The 18053-nt window shown below is 53.3% G+C and overlaps 1 protein-coding gene across 1 annotated transcript; it reads left to right on the forward strand.

Annotated features, from left to right (window-relative positions):
• Nucleotides 1-6983: 6983 nt before the first annotated feature.
• On the forward strand, nt 6984-17667 carry LOC149522175 (butyrophilin subfamily 1 member A1-like). Its single transcript, XM_089771490.1, has 4 exons — nt 6984-7002; nt 9694-9869; nt 11867-11954; nt 17153-17667. The coding sequence occupies exons 1-4, from the start codon at nt 6984-6986 to the stop codon at nt 17665-17667; spliced, it is 798 nt and encodes a 265-aa protein (XP_089627616.1).
• Nucleotides 17668-18053: the final 386 nt, after the last annotated feature.

Raw genomic sequence — 18053 nt, forward strand, 5'->3', positions numbered from 1 at the left:
ACTTTGAATTCTGACCCTTCCTCCAAAGCACTTGCCACCCCGCCCAGCTTCGTATCATCTGCAGTCTTAATAAGCGCCCTCTCTATGCCAAGATCTCAATCACTGATGAGGATTGAACAGAACCGTCCCAGAACAGGCCCCTGCAGAGCCCCACGTGTTAGGCCCTTCCAGCATGGCTGGGAGCCATTAATAACGACCAGTTTTAAAGAGAACAAAAAGCCATAAGTCTCCCCTGTCAGTAACCACCCACTCGACCAATCTGCACCGAGACTGAGAGCGCCGATTCAGCAGGGGCAGGGGACAGGGATCCACAGATGTCCAAAAGGAGGGGCCAGGTCACCTCCGGCTCCCAGCGCTCTGCCAGCTCAGCTCTGAGTGAGGCCTCCGACCGCCCCGACCCTCCAACACCCACCCACCCTAATTGGTGGGGCAGGGAAAGGGGGGAAGACGCAGAAAAAGGCGAGACAGAGGGAGGGGAGGGGGCAAAGGGGAACCAGACTGAGCAGGCTCCATACCTCTCTGAGGCTCCGACCGTCTCACCGGGTCCGACACTGCTGGCCGCAGGGAAGTAGAAAACGCCGACGAGGCTCCTCCTGCCCCCGCCCCTCGGTCCCAATTCTCCATCCTGGCCCCGCAGAGACCCTGGGAAGGGGCCGCGTTGCTGCCAAACCGCGGGAATCTCTGAGCTTGCCCCGGCCTTGCACCTCTGTCCTGATTGGCTGTTGTCAGGGTCTCTCTGAGGTCATCCCTGTCCCCCAATAGGCTGAGGTCCTGCCACAGGCCTTTGTGATGTCACTGCCACCCCCACCCCTCCCCTGCAAGGTAGGTGTCCTGGCCCTGGCCGGCCCCTCTGGATGCTTGAGGGGTTCCCCTGGGCCCCACTGAATGGCAGCTGGTTGTGGGGCCGAGCGGGCTGGGCAGTAACGCCCCCGGGGCTGCTCCCTCGGCCCCACCCAGCTTGTTGGTCCTTAGCAGAATGTAAGGCCAGATCGGTCCATTCTGGAATCACAGGGAAAGTTGCCCCTCCCCCATCGGCACTGGCCGCCCTTGGGACTTAGGGTTGGCCAGAGGGCTCTGGGAGAGATACAGCCCCCGTCTGACAGCCTGGAATTCGCCTTCAGTTGCAGACCACGTGCCAGGCCAACACCAGAGATGTCAGACCAGGGTAACTAGGGGGGATTGTTAACGATACTGGTCTAAGCCCTGGCGTGGACACACGGGCACTGCTATAAGGGGCCCTTCTCTTGCTAGAGTGTAATGTACGTCCTGAGCTGGAATCAGTCCCTGCCAGAAACTTTCACATGGGTAGGACCAACTCCCTGGTAGTTTTTTCCTTCCCTCACTTTATCAGTAGTTGAATGATACATTGGCAATTGCCTCTAGCTCGCCTCATCCACAGTGCTCAACCGACTTCCCAAAGGAGAGTAGGTTCATTATAGGGAAACTGAGGCATGGAAAGGGGCAGTACCTTGCCCAAAGTCACCCCACTGGAAAATGGTAAACCCAGGTCTGCTGAGTCCCCATCCAGTACTGGACACGCACCCCTCAGTCAGGAAGGGCCAAATTCGTGACCCTCTGAGCATGGGTTCTTCAGGTTCTAGAGCCGTGGTCACCAACCAGTAGATCTCAGGGGCTCTAAGAGTAGCTCTTGAGCCCTCTCTGAACTGCACGCCTCATTTGAGGAGCAGCTACTCACCGAGCAACAACACCGGTGAGTAGCTGCAAGGAATGGTGGGAGCTGGGCGATCGGAAGGGCTGAAACACCCCAGCCAGCTGACTGTGGCTTTCAGCTGAAAGGCTGCCCCGCGCTCCAGCTATCGTCAGCTTCTCCTCTGCACCTGCCCACGTGGAGCTTGGTGCACCCTGGCTGAGCGCCATGGCCAGCTGGCCGCTTCTCTTCCCTCCAGCCTGGCTGCCCTGTGCTCAGCCCAGGGAGGCTGCCTCTAACTCCAGCTGTGCTGAAGCAAGCTTCCCAGGCTGAGCGCAGGATCACAGATGCCCATCTGATGGACTGTATACGACTAGCAATCTCAGACTACAACCCAGACACTGTTCAGTCACAGGTGTCACACTGAGACTTTATTGGAAGAAAAAATATATAATTATCAATACTTGATTTTAGATTTACAAAATAGCAGAGAACAAAATGTATCATTGTAAATTCTTCATTTGACATTTAAATAGCATGAATTAAAAACAGAGCATTTATTTCATAACTATAAACGTGATTTTAATTTTATATATTGCATAATTTAAAAATAAACTGTTTAATAGAGTGTATAAGAGCTGGGGATAGCAAGTGATGGACAGGAGAATAGAGAGGGCGGAGTTTCAAGGAAGGGGCGGGGCAGTAGATCTTCGCTTGGTCTGAGACTTAAAAAGTGATCTTGGGTGTAAAAAGGTTGGAGACCACTGATCTAGAGGCTGGTGACTTAGAGGGAAGGACCCTGGATGAACTGGAAAAAATTCAGAACCAGGGGCCAAAGATGACAAAAACCATGCAATGGGTCCGTATGAGGAGCAACTAAAAGCATCAGGCTGCCCAGCTTAGAGACGACACAGCTACCAAGGGATCTGAGGGATGTCTATCAAAGGACGAAAGGTGCAGAAACACGTGGGGAGAGAAGTGGGATTGACCTGTTCCCACAATACAAACCAACAGCACAGAGGGAGTGGGGGTGTCGGCTGATGAAACTTGTTATGCTTATAAGAAGCACACGGGATCTTTTCCAGGGGAGAAGGCAATACCCTGTGTTTATTGAGAGTACAGTAGAGAAGCTGTTAGCATATATAAAGACAGACACAAGGACTATGTCTATGTAGTGCCCATCTTCAAAAAAGGGAAAAAAAGGACGATCCAGGAAACTGTAGGCCAGTCAGTCTTACCTTGGTTCCAGGAAAAATCATGGAAGGGATCCTTAAGGAATCCATTTTGAGGCACTTGGAAGAGGGGAAAGTGATCAGGAATAGTCAGCATGGATTCTCAAAAGGCAAGTTGTGCCTGACCAATCTGATTAGCTTCTATGATGAGGTAACTGGCTCGGTGGACATGGGAATGTCAGTGGATGTGATATACCTTGACTTTAGCAAGGCTTTTGATACGGTCTCCCACAATATTCTTGCCAGCAAGTTAAGGGAATGTGGATTGGATAAATGGACGGTAAGATGGATAGAAAGATGGCTAGAAGGCCAGACCCAGCGGGTAGTGATCAATGGCTCGATGTCAGGATGGCGGTCAGTTTCTAGCGGAGTGCCCCAAGGTTCGGTTCTAGGACCGGTTTTGTCCAATATCTTTATTAATGACCTGGATGAGGGGATGGATTGCACCCTCAGCAAGTTTGCAGATGACACTAAGCTGGGGAGAGAGGTAGATACGCTTAAGGGCAGAGATAGCGTCCAGAATGACTTAGACAAATTGGAGGATTGGGCCACAAGAAATCTGATGAGGTTCACCAAGGACAAGTGCAGAGTCCTGCACTTGGGACGGAAGAATCCCAAGTATAGTTACAAGCTGGGGACCAATCAGTTAAGTAGTAATTCTGCAGAAGAGGACCTGGGGGTTACAGTGGATGAGAAGCTGGATGAGTCAACCATGTGCCCTTGTAGCCAAGAAGTCTAATGGAATATTAGGTTGCATTAAGAGGAGCGTTGCCAGCAGATCAGAGATGTCATTATTCCCTTTTATTCAGCGTTGGTGAGGCCACATCTGGAGTATTGTGTCCAGTTCTGGGCCCCCCACTACAAAAAGGATGTGGACTCATTGAAAAGCTCATGATACCATCTACATGTTTTGTTAGTCTATAAAGTGCTACCAGACCAGCCCCTGACACTCTGGAAAGGCTCAGGTGTAATGCTGAAGAAAGACCAGTCCAGCCTTCCCAGGACCAATTGTCCAACACTCCTGTTACGAGCCTCGTCCTGCTGGAGTCTCCTTTGCTGCTGTAAGTGCTTTTGGTTTGCTGCAGATCCAGCGTCTCTCACTGGTGCATCGCAGGCTGCTGACCCCAATGTCCTTGTTCAGATACGCGCAGCCCCCATCTCCTCCGATCACAAACCTGCAGGGCAGAAACCAGGGAGCGGGTGTGAGGCAGGAGCTGGGTGTTTCCCGTCGGTCACAGACAGGGGGCGACACTCCAACAGGGCAGGAAGCTGCTGCTTTCACACCCCTCAGTTCCTTTTCCCGCACCCTGCCCCCAACCCCGGCCCCCAGCCAAAAGAGACAGTTCCACAGGGGGCAGTGCAGCCGCAGGGCCAAGAGAGATTCTAAGAGGAACTGACCTCCATGGAGCACGTATACCAAGGGGATGGTTTAACTCCAGGTCCTGCTCCCCACCCCACCCAGCTGTAGGGTTGCCAGGTGTCTGGTATTCGGGCCCTCTGTCCAGTAAAAAAACCCAGAAAATACCAGACGTGCAATGTTCGGTATTTCCTGGTTTTCCGGCTGGGCGTCGGACGGAAGGCTGGGGGCGGGGGGGAGTGGTTGGGAGGGGGGCGTGATCAGCGCTGGGGGGCCTCTGGTTGGAGTGACGCCTTGGAGAGGAGGGGAAGCCCCGTCTCTGCTCCTGAGCGCTGTTCCAGCGTGTGATGGAGCCACAGCCAAACTCACAGGACCATGCGCGGGACAGGTAGTGCCCTGGGATCTGCACATGGCCGGGCGCTCCCCCGCTACCCTCCCAGCCAGCTGGTTCTCCCCCACTTCTCCTCCCAGTCTTCCCCGGCCAGCCCCACTGCCTCCGCCAGCCCTGTTTCCGGAGGCCAGTTTTCCCCTCCTTCTCTCCCAATCTCCCCCAGCCAGCCCTGCTGCACCCAACCCCTCCCCCACGCCAGCTCTGCTTCCCGCTGGCCAGTTCTCCCCTCCTCCTCCTCCTCCTCCCCCTCCTGATCTTCCCTGGCCAGCCCCGCTGCCCCTGACCCCCTCTCCCCCTGACCAGCTCTGCTTCCCGCCAGCCGCCCTTCCCCAGACCCCCCTCCCCTTCCTCCCAGCCAGCCCCGCTCCCCTCCTGGCTGGTCCCTCCTCCCCCACCCCGTCTGGTATTTTTTTTTTAAGACTACCTGGTAACCCCACCGAGCTGCCCCAGCACCCAAACTGCCCCAGGCACGGGCTCCAGGGGAGCAGCAGTGACACCGCACAGGAGAGCTGGGGTCAAGGCTCCCCAGGCACTTGACATCAGCTCTCAGGCCAGGTGCCCGGCCGACCAGGCTGCGCTGGGGAAGCTGGAGCTAAACGGCAGCAGCACAGATCCCATGGAGGTGGTGACATCAAGCCGCTCAGACCCAGCTTCCCGCCATCCTGGACCCAGCACGACCCACCTGGGCACAGGGCGGGATCCCGGACCACAGGCAAATCCTCCCCCACTGACCCATCTGACTACTCAGTGGCAGGTGCTGGGCTGGGAGGAGGCCCAGCGCCACTCTGGGCAGGCTGGGATCTCCCCACCCCCAGACCTCCAGTCTCTGGCTCTGGGTGGACCACTTGCCACCACTTGCTCCCCCGCCGGGGCCCGGAGGGAGCTCCGCTCAGCTGGGGGCTGCACAGCGTGCCACGGAGGAAAGTGAAGGAGGGCGGGGCAGGGCACCACGCAGGGAGGGGAAGGGAGTGGGGCTGGCCAGAAGGGGGGTGGGAAGCAGAGCTGGGAGAGGATCAGGGGCTGTAGGGGCCGGCCGCAGGAGAAGAGAGGAGGGGTGGTGCAGTGATGTACACGGACAGGGGGCGGGGCCGTGTACGTCATGGCCCCCCCTTCCTCCTCCCGCCATGGAGCTGCAGGAGAGGGAAGGGGGGGGCAGTGACGTAGACAGCCCTGCCCCATGGCCGTGTATGTCACTACCCCACCCCTCCTCTCCTCACCCGCGGTGGTATGGCTGAGCACCCACCACTCAGCCAAGCCGCCATGAAGGAAGGGGAAGGGGGCTAATTGTATCAGACTAGCCCAGTGACCTGTCTTCCAACACTCACCAGCAATAGGTATTTTGGAGAGAATGAACTAACCAGGGAAGTTCCTAAGTGATCCATCCAATATTGTTCTGTCCCAGCTTCTAGCAGGCAGGATGTTAGGGACATCTAGAGCATGAGGCTGTATCCCTAACCAGTTTTGCTAATAGCCCTTGATGGGCTTCACCTCATTGAACTTCTCACTTTTTTTTTTTAAATCTAGTTATATTTCAGGCCTTCATAATATCCCCTGGCAAGGAGTTCCACAGGTTGACTGCCATGAGAGGAAATACTTCCTTTTGTTTGTTTTAAACTTGCTGCCTGTTAATCCCATGGGTTAGCCCTGGTTCCTGTGTTCTGGCAAGGGGTGAATAATATTTTCATATTCACTGTCTCCACACCACTCGTAGTTATATTGATCCTCCTGCCCAAGGTGAACAGTCCTATTCTAATCTCTTCTCACATGGAAGCTGGTCCATCCACTAATTTTTTTACTCTTCACTGTACCTTTTCCGATTCTACATTTTTTTTGAGATATCAGAACTAATTTCAGTATTCAGCATGTGGGCACACCACTGATTTATAAAATGACACTACTATATTTTGTCTCATTCTGAGCCTCTCTCAGGGATTTCTAATAGTCTATTTGCTTTCTTGACTCCTGCTGCCACTGAGTGGATATTTTGAGAACTGTCCGCAATGACTCCAAGATCTCTCTCTTGAATAACAATTAATTAGTGTTCTTTTTACATGTTGCCACCTCACTGTGCACCCCATTCCCTAATGGTTTATTAAGATGTGGAGCAGTGCAGAGCCTTGGCAGACACCCTCCCTCAATTTAGCTCTCTCCATTGTGAAAACTGACCCTCCATTTCTGTTCTTTTTCCCCTACGGTGCAACTGATGGTAATTCTTTTTTTTTTTTTTTTTTTTTTTTTGCAAGGGGCCACTCCATGAGTTTTGGAAAGTCATCAGGGTCCACACATTTGTATTATATTTATATGGGAGGCAGCGGGGGTGAAGGAGGGAGCTCTGGGTTGATGCACAGTGTTAGGATGCAGAAGAAGGTGACAGGTGTGGGCTCCAGGAGGGAGTTTGGTGCAGAAGGGGGTCGAGGATGCAGGCTGTGGCCGGAGGGTGGGGGGGGAAGGGGGCGGGAAGCCTTACCACAGGTATAACCAATGTGTGGACAAGGACGAACCAGTGGATACAGTGTACTTAGACTTTCAGACATTTCTATCCAGCCTGCTGAAGTGCCACGGTGCAGCAGGGTGCTCAGGAAGGCTGTTTGCCTGCAGTGGCCCCACTGTTCTTAAAAGCAACCAGCTGCTGCTGGCATGTCTCTGAGCTGCCTTGGCGCATGCAAAAGACAGGCCAGCAGCAGCCAGCCGCTTCCAGGAACAGTGTGGGGCCACGGCAGACAGCCTGCTCAAGTGCCCCTTGCACCATGGGACTGGGAGCAGGCTGAACAGATATGTGAAGTGGGTCAAATCTGAATGCGGCCACATTTTTCCCGCATCTGGTTTAACCAGGGTATGTCTACACTACAGCGCTAATTCAAACTAACGCGTCTAGAACTAAAAACTAGTTTGAATTAGCGTTTTGCTAATTCGAACTAGCATGTCCACATTAAGTGGACCCTGAACAGGGCTTAAGGATGGCTGGAAGCAGTGCCGGCAGGGCATCAGAGGAAGACTTAGAGCGTGGAGATGCTGTCTCAGGCTAGCCGAGGGCTGCGCTTAAAGGGACCCGACCCCCACCCCGGACAGACAGTTCTCAGAGGTGCCCTGCTTGCAAACCAGTCCTGGCTTGGAGTGCCCGGAGTACCCACACTGGGCACATCACAGCACTCGGCCATCAGACTGGCTGCACTTGCCGCAGGCTGCCATCTGGGGAGAGGGGGCAATTGGGGGGCTGCAGGAGAGCTTCCACCACCAGAAGCCCACAAAGCCAGCCCAGTCCTCCCCATCGGGGGCTCGTACCCCATTCCTCCCTCACCTCTTTCCACTTACCCTTCCCTAGCCCCTTTTCTTGATGTACAAAATAAAGGACAATTGTGTTAAAAATGGAATCTGTCTTTATTGAACAAAACTGGGGGAGTCTGGGAAAAGGAGGTGGGAGAGGGGAAGAGAGAGGCTGGGAGAGGGGAGGGCAACTACAATGATCAGGGGTTGGGAACAGGTCCCATATGAAGAGAGGCTAAAGAGACTGGGACTTTTCAGCTTAGAAAAGAGGAGACGGAGGGGGGACTGGATAGAGGTCTCTAAAAGCAGGAGTTGGGTGGAGAGGGTGCATACAGAAAAGTTCTTCATTAGTTCCCATAAAGAAGGACTAGAGGACACCAAAGGAAAGGAATGTGTAGCAGGCTTCAAACTAACAACAGAAAGTTCTTCTTCACAAAGCAAAGAGTCGACCTGTGGAACTCCTTGCTGCAGGAGGCTGTGAAGGCTACAACTAGAACAGAGTTGAAAGGGACGTGAGATCAAGTGATGGAGGTTGGGTCCATGGAGTGCTACTAGCCAGGGGGTAGGAGTGGTGTCCCTGCCCAAGGTTTGTGGAAGGCTGGAGAGGGATGGCACGAGACAAATGGCTTGGTCACTGTCTTTGGTCCATCCCCTCTAGGGTCCCTAGGGTTGGCCACTGTCGGCAGACAGGCTACTGGGCTAGATGGACCTTTGGTCTGACCCAGGACGGCCATTGTAAGCTCAGGGCTCAGGGTCGGGGGTCTCAGTGGACCTCCTTTATTTTCATGCACATCTGCTCCTGGGTGGCCAGGCCGGCAGCTCTCCTGCCCTAGACGGCCACTTTCCTGTGCCTAGTGTGGAGATCATGGACAAGGTCCACGATGTCCGCACTAGCCCAGGCGGGTGCCCGCCTCTTGCGGTCCCGGGCAAGCTCCCGGGAGCCGCCAGCCTGGTCCCGGGAAGAGGGGGAGGGCCAGGGGGCATCGGGTGGGTGGCTCGAGCCGTGCCAGGTGCAGGGTCTGCTGTCTGGGTGCTGGCAGGCTTGCACCTGGCACGGGCACCGTAGCCAGCCCGTGCCCCTTTAAGGGGTCCGGGGCTGGGAGGGGGGCAATAGAGTTTCCCTGGTGTTGGCCAGAGTGGCCACCAGGGAAAGCTGGGAAGGGCTAGCCTCCCACTAGTTCGAATTAAGGGGCTACACACCCCTTAATTCGAACTAGTAAGTTCAAACTAGGCTTAATCCTCGTAAAATGAGGTTTTCCTAGTTCGAACTAAGCGCTCCGCTAGTTCGAATTAAGTTCGAACTAGCGGAGCGCTAGTGTAGCGCCTATGAAAGTTAGTTCGAACTAACGTCCGTTAGTTCGAACTAACTCTGTAGTGTAGACATCCCCCCCATTATTGATCCATGACAGGACCTTCCCTCTGATCCCACAACAGCGTTTTTTTGCTTAAGAACCTTTGGTGAGGGATCTTGCCCAAGGCTTTCAGAAAGTCTAAGTGGATCCACCAGACCCACTCTTCTCCACACGCTTGTTTATACCCCGTTACTGACACCAGAGGGGCCCTGGGCCCAGCCCGGCCGGGCATTCAGCGGCTCGAAAGTCCATTGGCTCTGGGCTGCTCCTCGCCCACAGGGCAGAGCCCAGCCCCTTTGGGGGCTGGATTCCCAGCGTCCTCCTGGCTCCTTCACACCCCCCCAGCACCTGCCAGGGTCAGAGGAGTCTCAGCAGCCTGGGGCGCCGGGATCATTTCTGCCCGTCCTCAGTCAGGACCCCTCACCCCACCTGTTCCTGTCTCATTTCAGTGTTGTTATCTGGGCGCTGTCCAGATGTGCAGGGCCTCATATGCCTGGACAGCTGGGTCGAGAAATGGGGGAAATGCTTCTATTTCTCCACAACTGAAGGGAACTGGCCCTACAGCCGGAGCAACCGCTCTGCCCTGGGGGCTTCCCTGGCTGGGATCGACACCCCGCAGGAAATGGTGAGAGACTCGTCGCACTGGCCTTGGTGTGGACACAGCTGTACTGGCGAAGCTGTACTTTTGCTAGTCTATTTTACGCCAGACTCCCAAAGCAATTCTAACCTATACAGGCGTGTAAGTGCAGGATTTCTAGTATAACTATGACTGCAGTTGGGCTTCTGTCAGAAAAGCTCTGTTGATAAAATATCACAACCCCAACTCCCATAGCTCTGCTGTCCAGAAATGTTTTCTGTTGTAGAGTGAATATTAGGCACTTTTGAAATTCCTGCCTATACTGTGCAGAGTAATCAGACCAATCTAGTTACTTTATATCTCTGCCAGAAAGGACATAAGGACACTGATCTGGCTGAAGAATGTGTTATGTTCTGTTTGCTTCCTTTGACTGAAAGATTTTGAATAACTCACCTGAAACCTTGAACTGTATTTGACTGAACAGTAAAGGGAAGGCGCAGGAGACAAACTGCCAAACATCCTTCCACTCCCGCACAGATGTATAATTGTTAGATATTCTATTGACCATTTATGGGTGACGGGACAACTCTTCACTCTGTTGCAAGGCTCAAACTCCAGGCAAATCTCTGGCCCACAGAAGTCAATGGCAAAGCTTTGATTGAGTTCTGTGGGACCCAGATTTCATCACCACCGATATCGTTTCTTAAGCTCTGACTGACATGGTGATGCTCCCAGCTCTGATTGCCATGCACAACCTAGATGCTCTCAGTTTGCATCATTGCAGAGGTGACTTTTGAGGAGAAACCAAAAGCCGGACAAGATGGTGTCTTTATGGGCCTTGCCTGCAGTGTTTCCCACTCTGTGGGGCAGCGTGTGTAAAAACCCAACATACCTTGTTGAAGACACCTAGAACGGGGGGACTGAAGTTGACACAATCCATGAACTGAACCCGGCACCTGGCCTTATGGTGCTATGCAGGGTTGGTAGGTGGGGTGACCTGGAGGGGTGAAGACAAGAGGTTCATGTCTGCTGCTTTGGGAAAGGGAAGCCAATAGAGGGCTATAAAGCGGCCAATAATGCAGTTTGAGCAGTGAGATGGTGGCAGTGGTATTCTGCTTTGATTTCATTGCAGGGAAGTGGGAGCATTGAGGCCAGGGAGGAGGAGAGTACGCTTGCATAGGAAGAGGTGGTGAGATTTAGACCTGAGATTTAAGGAGAACCACAAATCAGGAATAGTTCCCCGCACAGTAGTTGGGATGAATTGTGATTATGATTCATTTACAAATTATGGGGGAAGTAGTGGATTTACAAGCTCTTGTTTTCAGACAACCTGACAGTTTCTGAGTGTTCTTTAACACTGGTACTTGTTCTCCTTGGCATAACACCCGCTGATCAAAGACTCAAAAACCGAGGAGTACAGGATCTGTCGAAAAAGCTCCCCGCTGTCGACAGAACCGCGGCTAAACTGCGGTTTCATTTTTGAATTGGTGCTTGATTGGCACAGCGCCGGAACGTGAGTATGCAAATGAAGCCCAGGATATTTAAATATCCCGGGCTCATTTGCACTTGTGAAGTGCTTTATTTGCATCCCTCTGCCGACGGACGCAATCTAGCCATAGCCAGAACGACAGTCTGTTCCTGCTACAACGAACAAGTGTCTAAATCATCAGGACCCCAGGAAGGCTGGCCAGGAAATGGAGCCACAGAGAGGGGAAAGGGCTTGTCCACGTTCCCACGGCAGATCTCACAGGTCCCATACTGCTGCCCCAGGGATTGAAAAGCGAGCGCTGTCTCTCATTGCACGTCCAGCCAGGCTCACTCATACACCAATGTGCAAATTTGGTGGCTGTCTTAGTTGGAGACATTTTAACATCAGTTTGTGGTGTTTGGTGCGGTGCTGATGGGGCCACATTCCCTCCTTTGTGTCAGACCGGTCCCACGGGGGCTGGCCTTATACACAATGGAGTCATCAGAGCTCTGTCCCTGCTTAGTAAGTAATGTGGGTGCCTCTGGGCTTGTGTTTTTCAGATCCCTTTTTCCCTAAGGTGAATCCCTGGAAGGTGTCTCTAGGAGTGATCTTGGTGGCTTTGCTGAGCTCCTTTGCCCTGATTGTTTATCTCTTCAAACTCAAAGGTAAATGTTGGAGCAGGACATACAGGGGCATTCACAAGGGATTTTCTGCAAAGAAGGGGGAAATTAAACCTTTTTGCCTTTGTGGGATGCATCAAAATCACCGTTATTCTAAACATTCTAGGGCCGGTGTAAACACTCTGCGTGTGACATGCTGGAGGGGGTGCAGGCGCTGGCGCTCTGGCTCACAGCCACTCTGCCTGTGCAAATGTAACCCATTCATGTAACTTTGGCTTTTAGTTTAGAGGGTAGAGGCTCCTCTAGTCAGCTCCCGAGGTCCCAGGTTCAAATCCACCTGGTGGTGGTTACACAAGCAAGGAGTGGTACAGAGGGTTTCGCATTAGCCCTGTGCAGCATAGGCCAATTTCACAGAATCAAAGATTACTAGAACTGAAGGAACCTCAAGAGGCCATTGAGTCCAGTTCCCTGCCCTCACGGCAGGACCAAGAATGGTCTAGATCATCCCTGACAGGTGTCTGTCCAACCTGCTCTTAAATATCTCCAGGGATGGAGATTCCACAACCCCCTTAGCAACTTATTCCAGTGTTTCACCACCTTGGCAGGTAGGAAGTTTTTCCTAATGTCCAACCTAAACCTCCCGTGCTGCAGTTTCAGCCTATTGCTTCTTGTCCTATCCTCGGAGGCCAAGGAGAACAATTTTTCCCCTTCTCCTTGTGACGCCCTTTTAGATACCTAAAAACCACTATCATGTCCCCTCTCAGTCTTCTCCTTTCCAAACTAAACAAGCCCAATTCTTTCAGTCTTCTTTCACAGGCCATGTTCTCTTGACTTTTCATCATTCCTGAAATGTGGTGCCCAGAACTGGACACAATACTCCAATTGAGGTCTGATCAGCCCAGAGCAGCGCAAAAGAATGACTTCTTGTGTCTTGCTCACCACAGTCCTGTTAATGCAGCCCAAATCTTTTTTTTGCAACAGTGTCTCATTGTTGACTCCTATTTAGCTTGTGGTCCCCTAGGTCTCTTTCTGCCAGACTCCTCCCTAGGCAGTTGCTTCCCATTCTGTATGTGTGAAACGGACTGTTCCTTCCTAAGTGGTGTATTTTGCATTTGTCCCTATTAAACTTCATCCTAGTTACCTCAGAACATTTCTCCAGCTCCATTTCATGTGTATAATCCTTGGCAAGTAGGATTTCCAAAGCTGCCTAAATGATGTAGGGGACATCGGGACTTCCTTGCCCTAGTCACTTAGGCAGTGCTGGGAACCCCACCCTGCATTTAGATCCTGGAAAGAGAAACCCCCCAATAATCATTGATTTGTTTGTCCTTGTTTTCTAGAGAAACAAGCTTCACTCAGTAAGTGTCATTCTCCTTCTTCCTACGTGTAAAATCTTTGTACTAACATGTGTCCTTAAGAAGGTGCTTTATTTCTGTAGGGTTTTGTCTTTGTTTTTTGTCATTTATAATATACATTTAAAAATGAATGGTGGTCTCAGAGTAAGCATGAGAATTCTCATGCCAAAATGTCACTTGAGAGAGTATTCTGAGCTACTAACACGTACTGATCTTTGAATAGATGTTGAGCATTAACCTTAGTTCTGAAAATCTAACAAAATAAAATGAAGTAACATGATGCGAATCATCTTTTGGTCAAGATAGATGAACACTTATGGAAGGGGGTGTGTTCTATGACTAGTAATCAAAGAAAAGCAAGTGCTCAAAGTTTAATGTAAGAAACCCTTCTCCCCTATTCTTGTACATTTTTTAGAATAACCCCTGTAGCCACAAGATTCAATGGCGGGTGTCATTGATTTCAATAAGAGCAGGCACATGCTTGAAATAGGTTTTCTAGGTTTTCTTGGCTCATTTGTAAGTGTAACTTGTTTGCAGGTAAAAGTTTGGCTGTAGCTTACCAGGACTAATTCCACAGGCAGCGGAGCTGTTTGAAATATAAAAGAACCCAGCCGCAAGGTTGTGTTTGTGCAGTGTTTGTACAAACATCACTTAGGCATCTTTGGAAACAGTGTTTGTGCAGCTCTCTTTTTTTTCGGATTTATTTGACATTGCTAGTAGAATTTGTAACTTGCAACTTTCTCACGGCGTCAATGAGCACAATGTTGAATTCTGCATATATAACAAAGTGGGTCGCCTCAGGGTACAGAAATTGTAGGGAGGGCCGGAGAGGGAAGAAAACAGCCAGGCATAGCTCAGGTCTTGCCCCTATCTGACTCCCCCATTCTCCAGCTCCTCACTGCCCCCTGAGGACTTCCCACCCCAATCCTATCCAATCCCCACTGCTCCTTGCCCCAGACCACCCCAGATTCCCATCCCCTGACCAACTCTGCCCCATGACGGCACCACCCAGACCACTGGGGTTGGTGGCACCACAGCTGTGCTGCCCGGCCACAGCTGCAGTCACACTGCCAGGAGCCTGGGGCAGGTGGCATGAAGAGCGAGGACTGTGGGGAGGGGGAAAGAAGGGAGAGAGCTGAGGGCTCCGCTCAGGGCCGGATAGCAGGGCAGGTGGGGCCCACGGGCCGTGGTTTGCTCTCTCTGAGATCGAGTGTGTGCTCAGATCACCTCATTGATGTTTCTCTGCTTGGTCGTAGGGTGGAGAAGATTGGCATTCCATAAAGGAGAAGGTAACCGACGTTAATGGTTTGTCCGTATTCAGATGTCCCCTCCCATGTGACAATGCGGCTCCTTTGCCATCACCGTGGAAGCAGGGTGGGGCCTGAGATTTTTGGAGCGTCAGCACCAGCAGCTGCAGTTTAAAAGCTGCTGTAAGGTCACGACTCTTCTGCCAGGTGGTACCAGGGCTCCCTTTTAACAACACCTCACAGAGCCTCCTCAGGCTGTATTCCCAGGCTGGCTGAACTCAGTGGTGGAGAGGCCGTTTACAGCTGCCTGCCTATCCCCTTCCTCCGGGTATGTCTATACTACCACCCTAGTTCGAACTAGGGTGATAATGTAGGCAACCGGAGTTGAAAATGAAGCCCGGGATTTGAATTTCCCGGGCTTCATTAGCATATTGCCGGCCGGCGCCATTTTTAAATGTCCGCTAGTGCTATTCCGGACTAGCTGTACGCAACGTGGAACAAGGCGTACAGCTAGTTCGGAATAGAAAGCCTAGTCCGAAATAGCTAGTCCGTGCCGCGTGTAGCCACGCGGCACGGAGTCCGCACTAGCGGACATTTAAAAATGGCGCCAGCCGGCAATATGCTAATGAAGCCCGGGAAATTCAAATCCCGGGCTTCATTTGCAACTCCGGTTGCCTACATTACCACCCTAATTCGAACTAGGGTGGTAGTGTAGACATACCCTCCCTCTGCTCCACTCCCCTTGCCCCAGAGATGTAGCCCCCCCCACTGATCTCCTTTTCCATCCCATCCAATATGGTTCCAGGCACTGGTCTCTCCCTCTCTCCCCTCCCTTGTCCCTCCCTCCTGGCTGTCTCTCTCCAGCATGCTTGGCTTGGCCTGGCCTCCTTGGCAGCTCTTGGCCTTGGGCTCCCCTTGTTCTTTGGTGCAGGGCGTCCAAGAGGGGAGTTTCCCTTCCTGTCACGTTGCTGAATTGGAGGGAAGCAGCCAGATCGCTGCTGCACCCCTAGGTGGGGGTGTTGGCCCCAGAAATTGGAATGGGGGGAGCCATGTGGGGTATTGAATGGGAGCTTATTGTTTGTTAATCTTATGTACACTATTTATGTGAGTATATAATGTCTGTGTGTGTGGGTAGGAATCTGTAATCTGTGTGGAAGCTGAATACTTCTGTGAATGTGCTTAAGCATGGCTATGGACAGGCTGAGTAGCAAAGCCCTGTGGAACAATGACTCTCAATAGGCTATGGACACACCCAAAGAATGGGATTTGTCACCTGAGGGCAGCCAGCAGGAAATATAGAGATTGGCCTCTGACCAGGTGACTTGCTGCATACAAGAAGAGGCCAGGAAGGGAATAAAAGAGGCCATGTGGTCGATGCCATTTTGTTCTCAGCTCAGCACTTCATCCCAGAGGCAGCACTGCAGGGATTGAAGAGCCCGGAAGACCTGTGAACCCATCCTGATCGTAGGATGTGCAATAAGGACTTTTAACCAGCAGCTGCAAAATCTCTGCTAGAGCCTGCATCGAGAACTGGGAGATTCGGTGCATGTAACGTACTGTACTTTAATAACCTTACTCTCAGGCTTTTCTTTCTTGTAATAATAAACCTTTAGATATAGATTCTAAAGGATTGGCCCAGCGTGATTTGTGGGTAAGATCCAGAGGGTAAATTGACCAGGGATCTGTGGCTGGTTTCTTGGAACCGGACAGAACTTGTTCGGGGTAGGTGGGATTGGGTGCTAGGACCCCCCACCTGTGTATAGGCCCGGGGCCATCTGGGGCACGGATATTGCTGGGGTGTTGGAGGGGTTTTGCTCGGGAGGCTTCAGGCAGGCAGCTGAAGCGCTCTGTGGGACTGGTTTGTGGCCTGTTTGGAGAGGTCACCAGTCAAGGGGGCTGTAAGAAGCCCCGGATTTGAGCAATTCGCCCTGAGCGGATGCCCTAAGCTGTGCCCAGACACGGCCCGGTCCGTCACACTTCCCCCCCCAGTGACTGAGGGGCTGTGCTCAGCATGGACTCTGGGGCACTCGGGGATGTTGCTCTTTCTCCTGCCCCCGGCAGAGGACCCAAGAGTCCATGGGAGGGTCCCTGCTCTGCCGGGGGAAGGGATGGATCAGACCCCAGAGCACCAGGGCCCAGGGCACAGACAGGGGCAGCCCTGGGCCCATGGCAGGCAGCTGGGGAGCTGCTGAGAGCAGAGCTCTGGTTCTGTTTCCCTTTTCCTCTCTCCCCACGTGAGCTCAGCTTCTCTCTCCCTCTGCCCAGCCCCCACTGGGACCCCCTCAGCTCCCTGGGGCCCCTCTTCCTTCTGTCACCCCTGAGTCAGCCTCCTGCCATGGCTGGGACAGAGACACCCCCGTTCCCTATGCACGGCGCCTGGGCACCCCCAGTGCAGGACTCGCCTTGTTCAGCCTCTTCCCGCCCAGCCCAGCTGGGGCCAGTCCCTGCCCCTCCCTGCTGGCTCTGCGGGGTCTGGGCGCTGGGCTGGAGACGGAGCAGCCTGGTGGGAGGCAGGTCGGAGCTCGGCCCAGAGCCCCAGCGCAGTGGGAAAGGAGCCGAGCCCAGACGTGCCGTGCGGGGGAGACGTGTCACAGGGGGAATCACAAACTCTGCCCCTCACGCTCTGATTCTCTCCCCCCAGCCAACGTGACTCTGGATCCAGACACGGCCCATCCCAACCTCATCCTGTCAGAGGATGGGAAATGGGTGAGCTGTGACTCCGTATCACAGCAACGGCCCAGCACCCCGGAGAGATTTGACACCGTGTGCTGTGTGCTGGGCCGTGAGGGCTTCACCTCGGGGAGACATTGCTGGGAGGTGGAGGTGGGGGATGGGCGATACTGGGATGTGGGGGTGGCCAGAGAGTCGGTGAACAGGAAGGGAGGGTTCAGCTTGACCCCTAAAGGCGGGATCTGGGCTGTGGAGCGGCACTGGGAACAGTTCCGGACTCTCACTGCCCCTGTGACCCTCCTGCCCCTGAGCCCCCCCAGCAGGATCTGGGTTTGTCTGGACTGTGACCAGGGGCAGGTGACATTTATCGATGCTACAGCCGAGGCCCCGATCTTCACTTTCCCTCCGGGCTCCCTCCCTGGGGAGAGAATCCGACCCTGGATCTGGGTGTGGGACACAGGCGACTGGCTCCAACTGTATCCCTGAAATCAGCCTCTCTGGCATCTATAACCCTAGAGGATTCCCCCCTGCTCAGCCCCTGGCTCCTCATCTCTATGATCCCAGAAGCTCCTCCCACTTCCTCGCAGATCTGGAGAAGGGAGGTGGGAGAAACCTACTGCAGCCCCAGAGAATAGACAGGCACTGAAAGGCAGAGGTGGGGGCTGGGCAAGATCAGAACTAACAGGCGGGCTGGGGACAGGCGGAGGTGGGGGGTGGGCTGAGACAGAACTAACAGGCGGGCTAGGGACAGGCGGAGGTGGGGGGTGGGCTGAGACAGAACTAACAGGCGGGCTGGGGACAGGCAGAGGTGGGGGCTGGGCAGGATCACAACTAACAGGAGGGCTGAGGACAGGCAGAGGTGGGGGCTGGGC

Source organism: Pelodiscus sinensis, chromosome 19 (assembly GCF_052426305.1).
Source record: "Pelodiscus sinensis isolate ZL-2025 chromosome 19, ASM5242630v1, whole genome shotgun sequence".
Taxonomy (NCBI): Eukaryota; Metazoa; Chordata; order Testudines; family Trionychidae; genus Pelodiscus; species Pelodiscus sinensis.